At 59.3% G+C, this 15,827-nt stretch overlaps 7 protein-coding genes across 7 annotated transcripts; 6 read left to right on the top strand and 1 right to left on the bottom strand.

Annotated features, from left to right (window-relative positions):
- The first annotated feature begins 610 nt into the window (after nt 1–610).
- On the top strand, nt 611–1,525 carry K437DRAFT_256696 (putative MRPL31-mitochondrial ribosomal protein, large subunit). Its single transcript, XM_013387652.1, has 3 exons — nt 611–783; nt 954–1,188; nt 1,279–1,525. The coding sequence occupies exons 1-3, from the start codon at nt 734–736 to the stop codon at nt 1,327–1,329; spliced, it is 336 nt and encodes a 111-aa protein (XP_013243106.1). The 5' UTR covers nt 611–733; the 3' UTR covers nt 1,330–1,525.
- A 780-nt stretch (nt 1,526–2,305) lies between these two features.
- K437DRAFT_268509 (uncharacterized protein) lies at nt 2,306–3,049 on the top strand (the record flags this gene model as incomplete). Its single annotated transcript, XM_013387651.1, has 1 exon — nt 2,306–3,049. The coding sequence occupies one exon, from the start codon at nt 2,306–2,308 to the stop codon at nt 3,047–3,049; it is 744 nt and encodes a 247-aa protein (XP_013243105.1).
- A 267-nt stretch (nt 3,050–3,316) lies between these two features.
- Nucleotides 3,317–8,186, top strand: K437DRAFT_268508 (uncharacterized protein; the record flags this gene model as incomplete). The annotated part of the gene is made up of 2 exons (XM_013387650.1): nt 3,317–5,733; nt 5,813–8,186. 2 exons carry the CDS (start codon nt 3,317–3,319, stop codon nt 8,184–8,186), a joined length of 4,791 nt encoding a protein of 1,596 aa, XP_013243104.1.
- Nucleotides 8,187–8,299: 113 nt separating this feature from the next.
- On the bottom strand, nt 8,300–9,164 carry K437DRAFT_124338 (uncharacterized protein). The gene has a single exon (XM_013387649.1). It carries the CDS (start codon nt 8,886–8,888, stop codon nt 8,412–8,414), a length of 477 nt encoding a protein of 158 aa, XP_013243103.1. The 5' UTR covers nt 8,889–9,164; the 3' UTR covers nt 8,300–8,411.
- Nucleotides 9,165–9,943: 779 nt separating this feature from the next.
- On the top strand, nt 9,944–10,410 carry K437DRAFT_124274 (uncharacterized protein). Its single transcript, XM_013387648.1, has one exon. The coding sequence runs from the start codon at nt 9,990–9,992 to the stop codon at nt 10,311–10,313; it is 324 nt and encodes a 107-aa protein (XP_013243102.1). The 5' UTR covers nt 9,944–9,989; the 3' UTR covers nt 10,314–10,410.
- An 844-nt stretch (nt 10,411–11,254) lies between these two features.
- K437DRAFT_124287 (uncharacterized protein) lies at nt 11,255–15,081 on the top strand. Its single transcript, XM_013387647.1, has 3 exons — nt 11,255–11,266; nt 11,356–14,652; nt 14,734–15,081. The coding sequence occupies exons 2-3, from the start codon at nt 11,627–11,629 to the stop codon at nt 14,747–14,749; spliced, it is 3,042 nt and encodes a 1,013-aa protein (XP_013243101.1). The 5' UTR covers nt 11,255–11,266; nt 11,356–11,626; the 3' UTR covers nt 14,750–15,081.
- K437DRAFT_124299 (uncharacterized protein) lies at nt 14,734–15,827 on the top strand. Its single transcript, XM_013387646.1, has one exon. The coding sequence runs from the start codon at nt 14,817–14,819 to the stop codon at nt 15,765–15,767; it is 951 nt and encodes a 316-aa protein (XP_013243100.1). The 5' UTR covers nt 14,734–14,816; the 3' UTR covers nt 15,768–15,827.

The raw sequence follows: 15,827 nt of genomic DNA, 5'->3' as shown, positions 1-15,827 counted from the left end.
TGGCTAGTATCAAGTCGATCGTTGATGGCATGCGTATATGCATTCAGCTTACCGTAAATGAGACGAGATGAGGCAAGAAGAAATGCGTTTGAGCGAGGAGCCAGGGAGGTCCAGCTCCAGCTCCAAGTGTTGCATACACGACGCCCCGGTCAATTGAGCTCGACCTTGAGGAGACTGAGGCTGGCGTCTGGGCGCTTGCGCTTTGCCGTCTATTCCCGTCTTGGTCGGAGGGGAGGCGGAGGAGCTTGCTTCTTGAATGCGAGAGATGTTGCCGACGCTATCCACCACGAGATCATAGCCAACTAGCAGCAAGGTCCCAATCCATCCATCCCATCCGCCCATAATCGAGTCTTTTCCGCGCCGCGCGCCGCAGGCTCAGGCGCAACGACCTGACTAACTGACTGACTGACTGACTGAGCCCACACACTGTTCTCTTCAATTCCGCCCCTGCCACTAACCCTAATGGATAGCAGTAGGTGCGCAAGCGAATCAAGTCAAATGAAACAGCAGCATCACTTTAGCGAAGGGCGGAACAGTGGAGAAGGTGCATCTCTGCCCACTCCATCTCATCCGCAGAAGCTCCTTTTGCACATCTAGCCTGCAACATCATCCCCGCAGACAATTCCAAAACAATTCCCAGGCGACGCAGACGCGAGAAAGAGGCATCGGCGCGCAAGGTACGGCAAAGCACTGCCCCGTTCCTACTCGGCAGCAGGCAAGTACTGCCGCCAAAATGTTCGGCGCGTTCCGGGTCTCTACGCCGGCGCTCGGCGGTCTATTATGGTATGTGAAGTGCAGAGCAGCGCAGCGAGTCGAATGCGGGTAACCACCAGCGGCCGGACGCAAAAAGAGAGGAGGTCGCGGCATTGCACTGTCCCTGTCCGCTATCTCTCCATCACTCGCTGACCCATACTACACTGCTTGTCCTGCCACTGGCACCTCCGCAACGGCAGGAAGAACCCGTGGCGCCTGTCTGCGACACGCAAGTCGCGAGCCCGCGAGCGCCTGCGCAACGTTGACGAGCTCATTGCCACCGTCGCCGCCACGTCCACGTCATCAACAGCGTCGCCGCACAGCACGATCCTGCAGCGTGCGCTGGCGCTGCCGACCGAGCGCCAGATGTCTGCGCGCGACAAGTACACAACGTTCAGCATGCGGAGCAAGGGTTACCGCAAGAGTGTGCACAAGGTGCGTGCGCATTCTCTCTCTCTCTCTCTCTCTCTGCTAAGTCCGCGCAGGTTGGCTGACAGGCACACCGCCCTATCTCTCTTACGGCAGGTCCCCAAGTGGACGCGATTAACTCTTCGGGAGAACCCGCGCGGGTTCTGAGATTGCACCGGTCCCTTCGACACTGCGCGACCGTCCTTCCCCCCTTCCGTCTGGGATCCATCTACTGTCCAGCAAGGACTGTGAGACTGTCTGAACAGCACCAGTCTGTCCTCTGTATTTCTAGCAGCACTGCGCACACGTTTGCAAGACATGGGCGTCTCCTTGATGCCGAGCGAAACGATTCTCTCTATATGGCCATGTATTCGCGCGTGCTTGCTCTTCTTCGTCCGCGCGTTGCTGCAGGCCATGATGGAATTTAATTGAATGCTAGCTCGCAGGAAAAGGATCGTCGCAGCCGCAGACGGGAGGAAGACGAGGGGCGAGCAACCAAGAATAAAAAGGGCAGTCAATGGAAAAAGAGAGAAAAGAAACCGGCGCCGGTGAGACTTGAACGGGGAGGTGAGCACGTAGCGCACTGCATGCCGGCGTGCCTTGGAAACAGGAGCAGATGCAGGCTGCACAGCGCAGGTTCTGAAGCCATATAAAGATGAACGTTGGCGTGTGAAGGCCGCTGCAGGGCCGACGATGCACATGACTCGCTGGGACTGGGACTGGTGCTAGTGTTGTGCAGCAAAGCGCCCCTGCACCCTTGCACTAATGCACAGGTTTGAATGACGGTACGTAATACTATGTAAATTTTATTTTATTTTGTTTTCACATAAAGTTTGTCGAACTTGACGCGCACTGCCTGCCTGGACTCTCAGCGTGTGTTTGCTGGTGGATTCCGCCGGTTGTTGTGCAGTGCAGTGCGGCCACATCTTCTCACGCTCAGCTCAGCCCTGTGCAGTGCAGTCTGGCCTAGGCCCTCGTCCCCTCCCTCCCCCTTTTCCCCCCAAGGCTCGGCAGCAGACCGAGAGAGTGGGCTGGTGCTGTCTCTGGCGCTGGCCCAGCTAGTTGGCAGTGCACACTCACACACTTCGGCGTCACGCCCACCCACAGCCAAAACAGAACAGCAGAGAGGGCACATCGAACCAGCATGCTACCAAGACCATCGATCGTCCTCTTCGTGCCGGCTGCTCTCCTCGTCGTCGCCGCTGGGCATCTCACACGCTGGGGAGAGACCGATGCCCGGGATCCAGCAGCAAGCAAGCATACCATTACACAAGACCGCCGCGGTCACCAGCGCCTACGACGACAACGTTGCCATCGATCCGAGGAAGGGCGACTCTGTCCGGCTTGTGCGAGCAAGCAAGCACGCGCACGATCTTCGCGAACAGCTCACACCGACCCGCCCCCACCAAAACACGATACACTGCAAAAACCCGGCGCAGTCCCTCTTGGCTGCCCTCTGCCGAAGCACGACCCAGCACACGTACACGAGCGCAGACGTGCTTTCCCGCTCGTCGCTTCTGCTGCATACTGCGCATCCGCCTTTGTCCGTCCGCAGCAGCTCGTGAAGCTCGAGCTCTCTGCGGAACATACCCCACATGTCTGCTCGACGACACGGGCAGCACAGCAGCAAGAGGCCGCATCCATCTCATCACGCCCCCTCCCAACGCACAGCGCTTCCGATGGGCTGCAGCGCCCGCCACCAAGCACAGACGGAGCACTGAGCGAGCGGCCACCGCACGCCGATGGCAAGGCGGGCGTCCGCACAACGAGTGAGCGAGCAGGCTGGAAGTCGGAACTGCCAGAACGAAACGAGGCGAGGAGTACCGTAGTGGTGCGCTTGCCAGAAGTCAAGCTGGGCCAAGAACCCGCCCAACTTGGCCAGCCATAGGGCGTGGGGCGAGCGCAGGCAGAGTGGACCTTGCTATCGATCGAGGTGAGTCGCATCTCATTCAATCCACTCCATCCTGCTCCTGCCCCGGCTGACTTGGTTTGCTGACATACTTTGAACGCTCGACCGCACCCTCCGTCTATCTCGGAAGCCTCAACACAGCACGGCGCGGCGCGGCACGCATGCCACGAAGCCTGCCGCAACGTCTCTGCTGAGCGAGCGCAACGTAGCGTTGCGTAGCGCAGCCTCTTCAGGATAAACGCAAGAATGGGCACATCGACGCGCTCAACTAGAGCGGCGACAGCCGCAGCGTCTCTAGCACAAGTGCCAGCACCGGCGTCAGCGTCAGCAGCTCCAGCGTCGTCATCAGCATCCGCCCCACCACCTGCAGCAGCAGCAGCTGCTGCTGCTGGAAAGGCAAAAACGACCCAAGCGAGGTCGACACGCTCCTCCGGGCGACTCGCAGCAGCTGCTGCATCTCCAGCTGCCGCCACCCCCCTTGTATCAGCAACAGCAGCAACCGCAACAGCAGGAGCCACACCCATAACCAAAGTTAAGGGCCGCGCCCCAAAGACACCGGCTTCCCAGCAGCAGCAGCAGCATGGTGCGCCTGTGACTTCCAAGTCGACGCTTGCTGCGAAAACAAATTTGGCGCACTCATCATCATCAGCATTTTCCTCCTTAACAGCACCAGCAGCAGCAACACCAACACCAGCAGCAGCAGCGTCCGCATCCTCAGCGGCCGCCGCGCGCTTCAAGCATGCATCCGCTTTGTCGCTTCTGCCGATCCCTGGCATTTCTACCGCTGCGTCACCCAGCAAGGACGCGAGTGGCGACAAGGCCAAAGGGGCAGCGGTGGCGGTGGCAGGGGCAGGGAGAGGGGGAGAAGCAGGTGCAGGAGGGCAAAGCAAGAGCAAAACGCAGCAGCCCTCTCCGTCGGCGGTGGCGGAGCAGGGTCGCGAACACCCCGAGCAGGACATTGTGGAACTGCAGCCGCTGTCGAGAGTCACCGCTATCTTGGCGCTTGCACCGCTGCCGCTGTTGGATCCGACGACCAGCAAGCATATCCGGCCGCTCGTCAATGGCAGCGAGGCGCCACCCGCAGCCCAGGCACTGCTGCAGGCTGCTGGCGCGCGCGACGCAAAAAGCGGCAGGCACAGCGCTGACGAGGCTGAGTGCCAGCTCCGCATCGCGCAGGCTGCAGCGCACGATGCAAAGCTCCCGCAGACGCCGCCGGTCACTAACGGCGCCGGGTCTGCTTCAAGGTCCGATGTAGGCTTCGGGCCGGGTGGGGGTGTAGGCACAGCACTGCCGCCGCCTTCGATTGGGTCACCAGCATCTTCAGCAACAGCAGTATCGGCAGCAGGCGCGGTAGACTCGAGCGCCGCGGCGCACTCGAAGTACAATGCACCGCTCTCGAAAAGAGCTGAGACTGCGCCGGAGCTTGATGACGTCGAGCTCAAGCGCGAGGACGAATGTGTCGTCACTGTCGCGCCCGCCGCGAAGGAGGATGCGGGCACGGGTGCAGGCGTGGGCGCAAGTGCTGAAGCAGAGACTGAGGCACTCGAAGCCGAAGCGCTGCTCGTACCTTGCACAGCGCTAGCAACAGCAAGTGCGATTACGGCACCGCCGGCAACGACAAGCGATCAGTTTGTCCCCGCTTCTAATTCGCAACCGACCGCTAATTTGACCACAGCGGTATCGTCTGCATCGTCCGCGGCGCCAGTACCCGCACCAGCATCAGCAAAAGCACAAGTACCAGCACAGCCGCCGGACGCGCCGAGAGGCCAGAAGCGCAAGGCCGAGACGGACGCCCAATTGCCAGCGCAGCCTGGCGCCGTGGTCCATAAGGCTGCTGCAGATCCAGATGTGCCGTTGCCATCTTCATCGTCAACCTCTTCTGCTCCAGGTCAAACGTCGGCATCCATGTCGCCAGGGACTGCACCAGCGCCAGCAGCCGCCATCCGCCCGAAACGGCGAACGTCCATCTCACAGGAACGCGACGCAGTGTCAGGCTCCACTCATGCGGCCGGCGCGCTTGCGTCCTCGTCATCAGCGTTAGTGGCGAGCCCAATGCCGGCACCAGAAACACGCTCTGCGCCTGCCTTAGCCCCTGGACTCGCACCAGCGTCGGCAGGATATGCCGTTTCTGAGGGGCGCCGGACGAGATCAACGCGCAGCACCGCGGCTTCATCGCTGGCGTCGGCTCCAGGCGCTGTGCCAGCTGCACCTCTCTCATCGGCCACAGCAGCCACAGGGACGGCAGCGTCCGCATCGGCGATAGTGCAAGGGCATGTGCAGTCAGGTCGGCGCTTATCGACACGCCTTGTGCGCGAGGTCCCTGCGCGCAACGCCAAGCTCGAGCCGAAACCGGCGGTGCCGGCCGCTGCACCGGCTGCTGCTGCTGCAGCCGGTATCGTGAGCACGGGAGCGGGGCATTCAGTGGACAAGTTCAAGCCGGCGAAGAAGCACAAGTTGCAAGTGCAAGAGAAGGACAGGCTGAAGGAAATGGAGATGGAGAAAGAAGCGGAGAAGCCAAAGCTGAAGGTTAAGATGGTGTCGGCTGCCAAGGAGTCAGCGGCCACTGCTTTGCCCGTTGCTTCATCGACTGAGCATACCTCGGCGGCACAGAGCGACAAGCCATGTGATATAGACAGTACTGGTACGGGTAGGAAGAAGCGAAAGTGAGTCATTTGAAATTCTTCTAACTCAAAATGCAGATGATGCGGAAAGCTGACTATTTGCACGCGTCATTCCTTGAAGACTCAGCCAAGTTATGCATCCTTCACTTGCGCTTGTGCAGAGCTCTGTCGCAGCAAGCAGTCCACTTGCCTCCGTGGGGGCAGTCACAAATGCGCTGGCAAATGAGCAGCAGGCGGCTGGCGCGCTGGCCGGGGGCACGCCTCGCATCCGTCTACGCCTATTGATCGCACGCGATGATAAGCATGCCGCCAATGGCCTCGACATCGACGCTGGCGGCTCGATCAAGCGGCGCAAGACAGATTCGTTCTCCACCGTCGCGCGCAAGGCGGACGATCCGCCACCGCTGCTGTCGCGCACGACGTATTCGGGCAATGAGCTGCGCAAGTCTCTGACGAGCCCCAAGCACTTCAAACCGCGCAACGAGGCGGAAGCAATCATGTGGCGCACACCGACGAGCTGGCATAAAGGCGGCAAGAAGCAGAAACAGCAGCCACCGTCGCCTGGCAAAACGCATTTGCCAAGCAACAACAGCAGCGCAAGCGGGGACAGCGACGGGGCGGGCAGCCCGAGGGCTGTGGCTGCTATAGCGCTTGCACGCGTTCCTGCCTCTACGCCGCGCGTCATGGCGCTGAGCCGCGAGACCATCTCGCCGCCAGCTACGTCGCTTGTCGCAGAGGACGTCCGCGCTGAGCAGGAAGGTGACGCGGAAGAGGAGGAGGAGGGCGATTTCCACAAGATCATGCTCCTCGATGGTGCAGCATTCCGCGTGGATGGCTCGCAACAGCAGCAGCAACCACAGACACTGCCAGGAGAGCAGCAAGAGCAAGAACAGCAAAAACAGTTCGCTGTTGTTAAGCAAGAGGGAGAGCCAACTCCACCCGTGTCCAGCTCTCGCCTCGTTTCTGTCTCCGCAAGCACCTCGCAGCGCGCCTCGCGCCGCAACTCTGTGTCTGAAGAAGAGCACCCCGCCAACCAAGAGGGCAGCTCGGGCAGCGACGGCAGCCATCATAGCGAACAGGGCGATGCAGAACGTGAGAACGCAGACGATACGCCAGCCACGACTCCGCGCACGAACGTGTCCAGCTGCGAGCTCCCTCCCATCGCAGACGAAGTCGGCCCGCACAGCAGCACGGACCAAAGCGCGAAGGAAGAAGGGGAAGACGGTAAGGATTCTTCTATCATGCGGCAACCGCGTGACACGGTCTTTTGCCATGCGCTGCCACTTGCGCGTCGCCGCATCGACCAGCATGCCGGCCAGGTGACCTTGTCGCTACCGTTCGAGGAGACGCAGTCACAGTCCGAACTTGCTGCTATCCTCCGTGCGCACGACGCGGAAGAGGAAAGGACGCTGCTCGCCAACAGTCCGCAAAATCCAGCCAAGCTCATCGTTGGGCCCCAGCCCTTTTCGGAAGGGCGGACGATGCGACGCGTGCTGAGTTCAGGCTCGAACGTGGGCAGTGTCTTCCCTGGCAGCGACGAAATGATGCCGCGCTCGCTCCTCCGTATGGCCCTTGCGCACCAGCAGATTCACCACCTGCGGCACCCACAGGACGAGATCTTGCTCGCCAGCCCGTCGGATGCATTGCGCGCAAAGGCCCTGAGTAACGACGAAGAGGTCGATCACATGGAGCTCGACAACGCTGATAGCGCAGAAGGCGCTACAGTGGCAGCTACCACTACAGCTCCTGTCGACGCGGAACACGACGGCAGCGCACCAGCAGGCACGTGGATGGACTCGCCACTCTCCGCTCGTGACTCGCAGGGTGGCGATGCGGAAGATGAAGCGGTCGTTGCGGAGGAAGCGCAGGTTTTCGAAGGCCAGACGGCGCTTTCTGAGCTCGACTTGATGTGGGATGACGAGCGGCCTCCTTGCAGTGCCGAAGCCGACTTTGACACGGATGCTGCCATGGGCGCTGAGCAAAAAGATCCCAAGGGCAAAGGAGCGGATGGCGCGTTCCATCATGACCAATTCTACGATGAAGAGGAGGAGGAGGAGGAGGAAGATTACGTCGAGCTCCTCGGACGACCTCGCCTTCGCTCTTCTCCCTATCCGCCGAACGGCTCTGCATCGCCTCGTTCTGAGATGCTGGAAGCGAACCAGCGTGAGGCTGAGCGCGAACGCCTTGCTGAGGATGGTGTCGATGCGAGCAAGACGCTGCATCCCGGGCGCTCCGCGACACCGCCAGCAGAAGATGGCGGTCTAGACGCGTTGACTGCCGGCAAGCACCTACCCAAGTCTCCCGCAACGCGTAACATGAGAGGCAAGAAGGCACCGGCAGCCACAGCCACAGGCAGTCCCAAGCGCGCAACCTCGACGATAGTCAGGCTGGCCGCGGCCGCCAGCGCTCTGCCATCCCTGCCGCGGTCAACACGCACAACCTCAGCCGTCACCGCTGCCACCCCGACTCGCAGCAGCGCGCGCAGGCGACGCTAGATCTACACCCATAGTTGCATAGGCGGGGGAGGGCCTTTTGGAATCTCGTTTCCTTTTTCCTTGGCGTCACGCGCGACTCAACTCGCCTGCTCCCGCCGTCAGCTCTTCACCCACATATACAATACCATTCCACACCCACCGCTCCCTCGCGCGCGCAGTGGAGGACGCAACCGCGACTTTCAACCGCGCCGCCCGCGTATCCGCTTTCGCATCAGTCTCGGCCTATCACCCCCACTCCATACCGCTGCTTGCTATAAAACGTACTTTTTTGTTGTCCCACCCCGTTAAAAATTTGTCTGTACCATATAAATACATCTTGTTGAAAGAGTGAAAGCATACCAACGCGTACAGTCCACATTGCAGAGCAGCGCACAGTGGAGGCTTGCGGGGGTTAAGGGCAGCACGCGCGCTTTTGACATCTGGATGACGATGAGAAGAGGTCTGAGCGCTGGCATGCACATGGCACTGCTGCGACATGCATGCGGGTACGGTACCAAGAAAGGGGGCAGCATGTCGACCTCGACTACCATCACACATCAGCATTTCCTTCGCGAGTGTGGCTCCGACCACGCTCCGTCGTGCTGGCGACTGAATGTCTTGGGGTCTAGGCTCAGCACTGGCGGGAAAACATGAAACCGTTCCGTCGGAGATATGTTTATACTTGCATGTTGCACCGAAGCCCATCTGCGCTTGACAGAGCATATGTAAATGGGCTATTGGCCTGATGCGTGCGGAACATGACTGTGAATGATGAACGGCGATTTCTCCGATATGATGAAGGTTGACTCATTAGCAGCCTGGTTGGAAGTGTCGAAGGCCTTCGAGCGGGCGCGGCGACACACAGACATAGGGTTACTACAAAAAAAGACCCAAATTGTTGCCCTCATCTCTGTACATACCTGCACTCTTGCACAGGGTGCAGCGTGTGGTGTATTATACACTGTCCGCCCCATGTTCTACTTTCCGCAGGTTTCCACATGTGAGCATGGTGCGTGCCTTGTGAAACAGAGCCTGACTGCTGATTCACCGCCCTCTGCTGCAGTGCAGCGTGTGCACGGATGTTATGGGTACTTGGCCCGCCGTCCAGAAGGCTCAGTCGAAGAGGGTTGAATGTTCTCTGTGGGTCAGTGCTGTATCTCGGCGATTGCCAAATATCCTCTGCTATACTGTTCCACTGGCTGATAAGCCACGTAGGGAGAGACGCGAGCACTCCAGTACCCTGCTGCAGTACGTCTATCCACGCGAAGCCCTCGAGTTCACGCCCGGAAGACTGAAAATTTCTCGAGTTCCTCGCCCCTCACCCCTTTTCCTTTTGGGTCCACAGCGTCGCTCAAGACAGGTTGCGCCACGCGCGCAAGGTGCTTGCCAGGCAAGATACACAGTAGCCACTGCGCAGACGGCACGCCTGTACTCGCCACCGTGAGTCCCTTTTGAGTGTCCACCGACGACTCTCTTATCAACTGTGAACACAAAGGGCTCTCTGGCATGACAGTAGGTCGTTCTGCGATCCCCTTTGTACACCGATTACCAGACCATTGTCAGATCAACGAAGAAACCAGGGTATATGATACAAACATAGTGAAGTGTAACGTTTTGGCAAGCGAGAGCATGCGTTGGTCTGCTCGAATTCTCCAGTGTCTGGGCGAGGTTGAAGAGGACAGAGTGAGGAGGCAGAGGCTGGCCGCTCGCAAAGCTGGCAGGAAAGCAGACTGTAGAGTAAAAACTATTGCCATGTGGCATTGCTCTCCTATCTGGTGGATATGTACCAAGTACGAACATGGACTGGTTTGTACGTATCCGCCGATGAAGTGCTGCTCCCTCTCCCCGCCCCCGAAAAAATTTACTTCTCCGACGCGCCATAAGACCCGAAGGTGTGCTTTACTGCTGTTCGCCAACCATGCGGGACTTGGTCTGGCTTCGCGTTGCATGCAATACGGCCCGTCGACAGCATCAGAGCGCAGCGCCAACGCCAGCGGCAGCGTAGTGTGTGCGTTTGGCGGTGGAGAGCCACGGAGTGAATGTGTGTGTCTCAAAAAGCCACGCCGGGTGTCAGCGTCACCTCGGTTCATCCGTCCACCTATTGACTACAATATTTATCATCAACAAGGGGACAGTATTTTCGTTTGAGGATACCGTTGTGTTCAACGATGCTGCGGCACTCATTGCACTTCTACACCTCCGCAACAATCAGGTTGACTCAACGACCGATTCATCGCGAAAAGTCGTCATCCTTCACGGCTCACGCCGCCGCCAGTTCAAGACCCAGCAGGACCGGCGCCGAAGTGACATTTGTGCATTGATAAATAGGTGCTGGCCTTTGTATGCAGTGCCTGTGTGGACGGGGACCGACACGACAGCGACTGCTACGACCACAACAGCGAGCAACCCCACCAGCCGAGTGCAAACTTCATTGCAAGAAGGCCAACCGCTCGTCCTCGGGAGAAGAATTGGGTAACGTGGCTGCTGCCTTGTGGGCCTCTTGGTAATCACGCAGCATCGTGCCGGGCATTCGCATCGATCAAAAGGGTCTGACGGCTCCTGCAAGCTGCATCGCAATAACTGCCATCCTCTTCTCTGCCGCTCAACCTTGATCGCCTACTCTGCGGCACCAACGCAGCAAACTGGCTGTGACGTCAAGCCTTAAACAGAAACAGCCACGTATTCCAAGTCGCAACAAACAGACGCCTTCCTTCCTCTCCGCGTACGACGGCAGAGCGCTCCGAGCCCATCGCACAGCAGCAAATGATCGAGACGCGCTCCTTTTCACCATCGACAGCGTCATCATCTTCTTCTTCTTCAGAAAGCACGCACTGTGCACTGCTCGCTCAACCTGGCGCGTGTGGCTTTCGCTTGATCTTCTCGTCGACTAATAACGAGAGAGGTCGGGGGCAAAGGGAGGGAGAGGGGTAACGCGGAGGCCACGGCCGAAGGGACGACCCATCACTTTGTGCAATCAGACATTACCCAGTTGCCGAAGCTTATGTGCTGAGGCGATCACTTTGCCTTTCTTCGCTCCTCGCGGGATAGATTTGCGAGCGGGGCTTTTGGCTTTGTTTGATGGTACTCTTGATTTGACGACGGTGAGTGCTCGTCGACGCCATGCAACTCGCAGAATGGAATCGAAACGAAGACGAGGCTTACTCATTTTGCCTTATGGCTTGTCACATAGCTGTCAACGATTGATCCACTCAGCCTCCGTCCGTCAACGTCGGACATCTTTCGCGTACTCAGTTGACCATTCGACCATTCTCATATCCCCCTGCTTCATACTACACTTTCGACACGTGGAAAGATTCATCCTCCTGCCATGTCCCACCCTTGTCCATGTCGTCCTCCATCTACTCTGGTGTAGGGAAAGGATATCAACGATAGGGTGGACTCTCAACCTGCGGTCGTCCGTGATTTGTCTTCTGGACACTCAGCTTGGAGGCGCGAGTAAGATGTACGACACATGCGAGCAGCCGAGCCGACCACTCCCGATCAGCCCTCACACGGCTGCGGGCGCGAAAGCCGCAGGATCGAGAAGGGTGGAGGCCGGAACGGAGGTGGCCACAGGCACAGGTACAAGCACGGGCATAGCAGCCAAGAAGGGCAAGATGGTCCCTTCGCCTTCGACGTGGGGTAGCATGTTGTTCAAACGAGGGAGCGCCGGAGAGCTGGAGCTCCCCCTGCCGGTGCAAGCGCAGATGCCAACGCTGCAGGTCGAGCCTGCATCTGCCGGCTCGTCGCAAATACGCACTCGATCACGGTCGCGGTCAAGATCCAAGTCTGGAGGGCGAGACGAGAAACAACACAATTCTGGCGACGACTGGCAGCCTGCTGCTAGTCGCTCGTCCGGCGGGCCCGCCAGTCTGAACAGACATGCGACCAGTCGCCGAAGCAGCCTCGACGCGCCAACTGTTTTCACGAATGGCAACAGCCATGGCCCGCCCGTCAGGCCCGCCAAGAGTACAAACGCTACGCACGTCGATGAGCTGCTCCTGCGGCCCACTGCGCCGGAGGGGGAGAGGGAACCAAGTTCCTCCAAGTGGAGCCTCGGTTCCTCGGCGTCCGCCACGTTCATCGCTTCATCCCCAAAGCGGATGACATCTCAGTTACCAGCGCACCCGCCCTCTTCAACAGCAGCAGCTGCTGCAACGGCACCGGGCAGCAGCAACAGCTTGATGTCGCCCCCCAAACCTCACACACTCTTGCATGAGAGCACAAGCCTCGTCACAGCGCCCGCAGCGCCGTACCCGTACCCGGATCCACCTAAAGGTAAAGGAGACGAGGATCTCGTGCTCGACTTGGACGGCTTGGATCTCGGACCTTACGGACTGGATCAGGGCCTCTCGCAGAGCTCCTGGCGCTCCTCTGCATCCACATCAGCCGCCACTGCACCAGGCGTCGCGCCGCCCGCGGCTGCGAGGAGCAAGAGGAATATGTTTGGCTTGAGCAGCAGCAGCAGCGTCAGCTCGCAAGGTGGCGCTGAAAGGGAGAAGGAGCGGGGAAGGGCGAGACAGACGGCGCTCTTTGGGGCGCAGCAGCTTCAGACGCCTCATGCCATGGGCGAAGACAGCTTCACCCAGCATTTGCGCGACCAGTGTCCGACATCCAGGGATTTTTTTACTCCGGCTGGCATGTTGCGGCTCGGGCCTGGAGGAAGTGGCGATGCCATCGCGCTCAGCAGTGGAGTATTAATAGGAGCGGGAACACGTGCAGGCGGTGATGGGCCGGTTTCCACCCTGTCGGAACCGGTCCTCGGCGGTTTCGCTAGCCTAGGTATCAGCGATCCGGACATCGAAACGGACGCGCTCATGTATGCGCGTGAGGCTAGTTTGATCCAACCCCAACTCCGGCAGCGTTGCTTGGAAGGGCAGATCCTCGGTACGAAGGAGCTCGAGCTACAAGGAGAAGCCGGTGGCCGAAGCGTTGGCGATGCCGATGGGCTGCAGGTCAATGGGATAGGTACCTTCCAAGCAACCGCCGCGGAGAAGGATCGCTCTTGCCGTCCTTCGATAGCACCGAGCCCGTGGGGGTTCCTCCAACCCAAGACAAGCAACCCGATAGAGACGCTCGACATCCTGTCGATCGAAGACATGGGCCTGCATTCGATCGATGTCGGCAGCGCCGAGGACTGGCAAGGGTGCGTGCTGCAGAACAGTTCACCCGCGCGCAACGCCGGCAGCTGGGCCGTGGCGCGGCACATGAAGGCTCGGCAGCAGAAGTGGATCGTTGCCCCCTCGTGCGCGCATCAGCAGAAGCAGCCGGTTGCGGACCAAGAACGCCTGCAGGAAGGCGAGTGCGATTGCGGAGGCGACTGCCTGTCGCGCACCGTCATCGTCTCGACCCAAAAGTGTGGAGCAGGCGACGATCTCAACTTCCGCAACGGCAGCAATGACACCGCGACAACTTCAGATCAAGCATCCGCAGCGATGGGGGAGCATCATAGGTCTACATTCTCGGGACAGCATACGTTCGAGCTGCGACTACTCAGCTCGTTGTTCACGGATCCGAGCCAGTTCTTTGTGCTCTCCTTCGCCGACGTGCCTGCGGCCCCCGATGTGGGCGCGATGCTATCTTCGGACGGATACAGCCTGCGAATGAGCCCCAGCGCCGGCGGCAAGTCGGTCAAGGCACAAGTAGCAAGTGTGGACTTTCTCGCCCCCGCCATTTTTACGCCCCACCAAGAGTTGCCAGACGCTGGTTCAGCACGCTCATCGAACACCGTCATGCGCGACCCTGAAAGCCGCCGGCCATCGCTCGGCAAGAGTGTCAGTCATGAGAGCGTTGGCGTGACGCCGCGTGCAACGGGCATCGGTATCGGCGGTGCGAGTAGTCTAGCGGCACATGCAATCGCCGCTCGTTCGAGCCTTCCCAACACGCCCTTGCAGAAGCCTATGCGCATGACCGGTCCATCCCCGCTGCCACCACCGCTGCCTGGCAATACGGACTCGAGCGATACAGCACCGACGTCAGCTTCACTGGAATGCTATGCTTTCCCTGAGAGCTTGAGTCGACCATCAACCCTGATCCCCGACCTCGTCTCGCCCAACGTGTCGCCGCGGATACCGCCCAGCCCGGTGCTGAGCAGCTCGATCGGATCCTCGGACGCGTCGCCGAAAGGCGGGCAAAAGCCTCTGCCAGAGCCTTTCTCGCCGCGACGTCGCACGATATCGCTCCTCCGCGAGCAGCAGTCGGATCTATCGCGCGAAGTACGGCTACGTGAATATTCCAATGCGACGGCAGAGTCCAGCTCGCAAGAGGAATCTGTCCAGACGCATCCTTCTGTGCAATCTCGAACGACTCTCTCGGATCTCCAGTGGAGCATGGGATCGCCGGTGCCGTCTACGGCCACAAGCTTGTATCGCGACATATTCGGCCTAGGCTCCTTCAGTACAACGCACTTGCCTGTTAAGAAGGGCAAAAGGGAGGCAAAATTCAAGATGTGGTTCAAGCGCAGGATCCTCCTTGGCGAAGATGGTGGGTCAGCACAGTCTACAGTAGACTTAGCTCGTGGAATAAGATGCTGTTTGCTTACTAGAGCCAACCCTTACGGATAATACAGATGGCCGCCTTGCTGACAATGCACGACTAGATTCCGGTCTATCAGATTACCACTCGCAGAGCGGACGGAGAGGGGATGGCGAGATGTCCACTTTTGGTCGACAAGGCGCTATAGAAAGTGCAAGGAAAGGTGATTGGTCAGCAGCAGCTACGGCCTCGTCAAAGTCGATGGACGATCTGGCACTACTGTTGGCTAGTCAAAGAGGGATCGTCTCTCCACTGCGTCAGCAGCCTCTGCGCATGGTGCCAGCGTCTACAGTCCCGCCGGCGGCGCATGCTCCGTCAGCACGACACGGTCTGGACTTTGACGATATTCGCAAGTCTGTCTTCAAGAGCTGGGGCATCCAGAGCGCAAGTGATCCGTCAAAGCTACAAGCCACGGCCACCAGTCGTGCTGGCTCGTACACTGGTGGGCTGCACCCTCTCAAAATGTTCTTGCCCATCCCACTTGCCAGCGGCTTGCCGGGCGGGCCGAAGAGGCTGCGCAAGCTCAAGGTGTCATTCATACCCTTTGCAAGCGAGTCGTCCATGCAAACACCAGAGACGACTGTCAAGCCGTCACACACATCAATGGGCAGTCGCTCGTCGCAATCATCAGCGAAATTGACACCTCATCTGGCAGGGAATGAGTTTGCAGCAATGCCACGCTCACCCGCAAGCCCACGTAGAGGTGGCTCTCGATGGCCCCACGAGGTATGCCGTGTGCCGAGCCGCAGCGTCAACATCGATGCGTTTCGCATCAACGCGCAGGTTTTACTGCCTCCGGGCGAGACGAGTTGCAAAGATGGTTCACTAACCGACGATGGGCTACCGGAGCCAATGTCCTTCCCGGTTGTACTTGCAGTCTGCGACTCGCAGCGCAATCTCGAGCTGTTCCCCGAGGGCTGGGCGGCCCTCGGCTTGGGCGGAGGCCCAATCGAAGCAGAGGCGAAGCCCGAAGAGCTGGCCACAAATCCCAAATTCGAATCGGTCCACCCCATGCTTGGTGTCACAGATTTAATCATCGCTGGCTGCGCGGCTATTATGGATCTTTAATCGTCTTGTACTAAGCAAAGTGTTGTACTGGATACTGAGGGCAAGTCACTTTTACGAAGT

The sequence above is a fragment of the Tilletiaria anomala genome (assembly GCF_000711695.1).
Source record: "Tilletiaria anomala UBC 951 chromosome Unknown K437scaffold_44, whole genome shotgun sequence".
NCBI lineage: Eukaryota > Fungi > Basidiomycota > Exobasidiomycetes > Georgefischeriales > Tilletiariaceae > Tilletiaria > Tilletiaria anomala.
This window is presented reverse-complemented; position numbering and strand designations above follow the sequence as displayed.

Excerpts from the sequence above, each read along its gene's own strand:
- K437DRAFT_256696 (XM_013387652.1), top strand. The coding sequence starts at position 734 with ATGTTCGGCGCGTTCCGGGTCTCTACGCCGGCGCTCGGCGGTCTATTA. Across the intron at positions 784-953 it reads GCGCTCGGCGGTCTATTATG|GAAGAACCCGTGGCGCCTGT; the intron begins GTATGTGAAGTG and ends CCGCAACGGCAG. Across the intron at positions 1,189-1,278 it reads ACCGCAAGAGTGTGCACAAG|GTCCCCAAGTGGACGCGATT; the intron begins GTGCGTGCGCAT and ends CTCTTACGGCAG.
- K437DRAFT_124338 (XM_013387649.1), bottom strand. The coding sequence starts at position 8,888 with ATGCTCTGTCAAGCGCAGATGGGCTTCGGTGCAACATGCAAGTATAAA.
- K437DRAFT_124274 (XM_013387648.1), top strand. The coding sequence starts at position 9,990 with ATGAAGTGCTGCTCCCTCTCCCCGCCCCCGAAAAAATTTACTTCTCCG.
- K437DRAFT_124287 (XM_013387647.1), top strand. The coding sequence starts at position 11,627 with ATGTACGACACATGCGAGCAGCCGAGCCGACCACTCCCGATCAGCCCT.
- K437DRAFT_124299 (XM_013387646.1), top strand. The coding sequence starts at position 14,817 with ATGTCCACTTTTGGTCGACAAGGCGCTATAGAAAGTGCAAGGAAAGGT.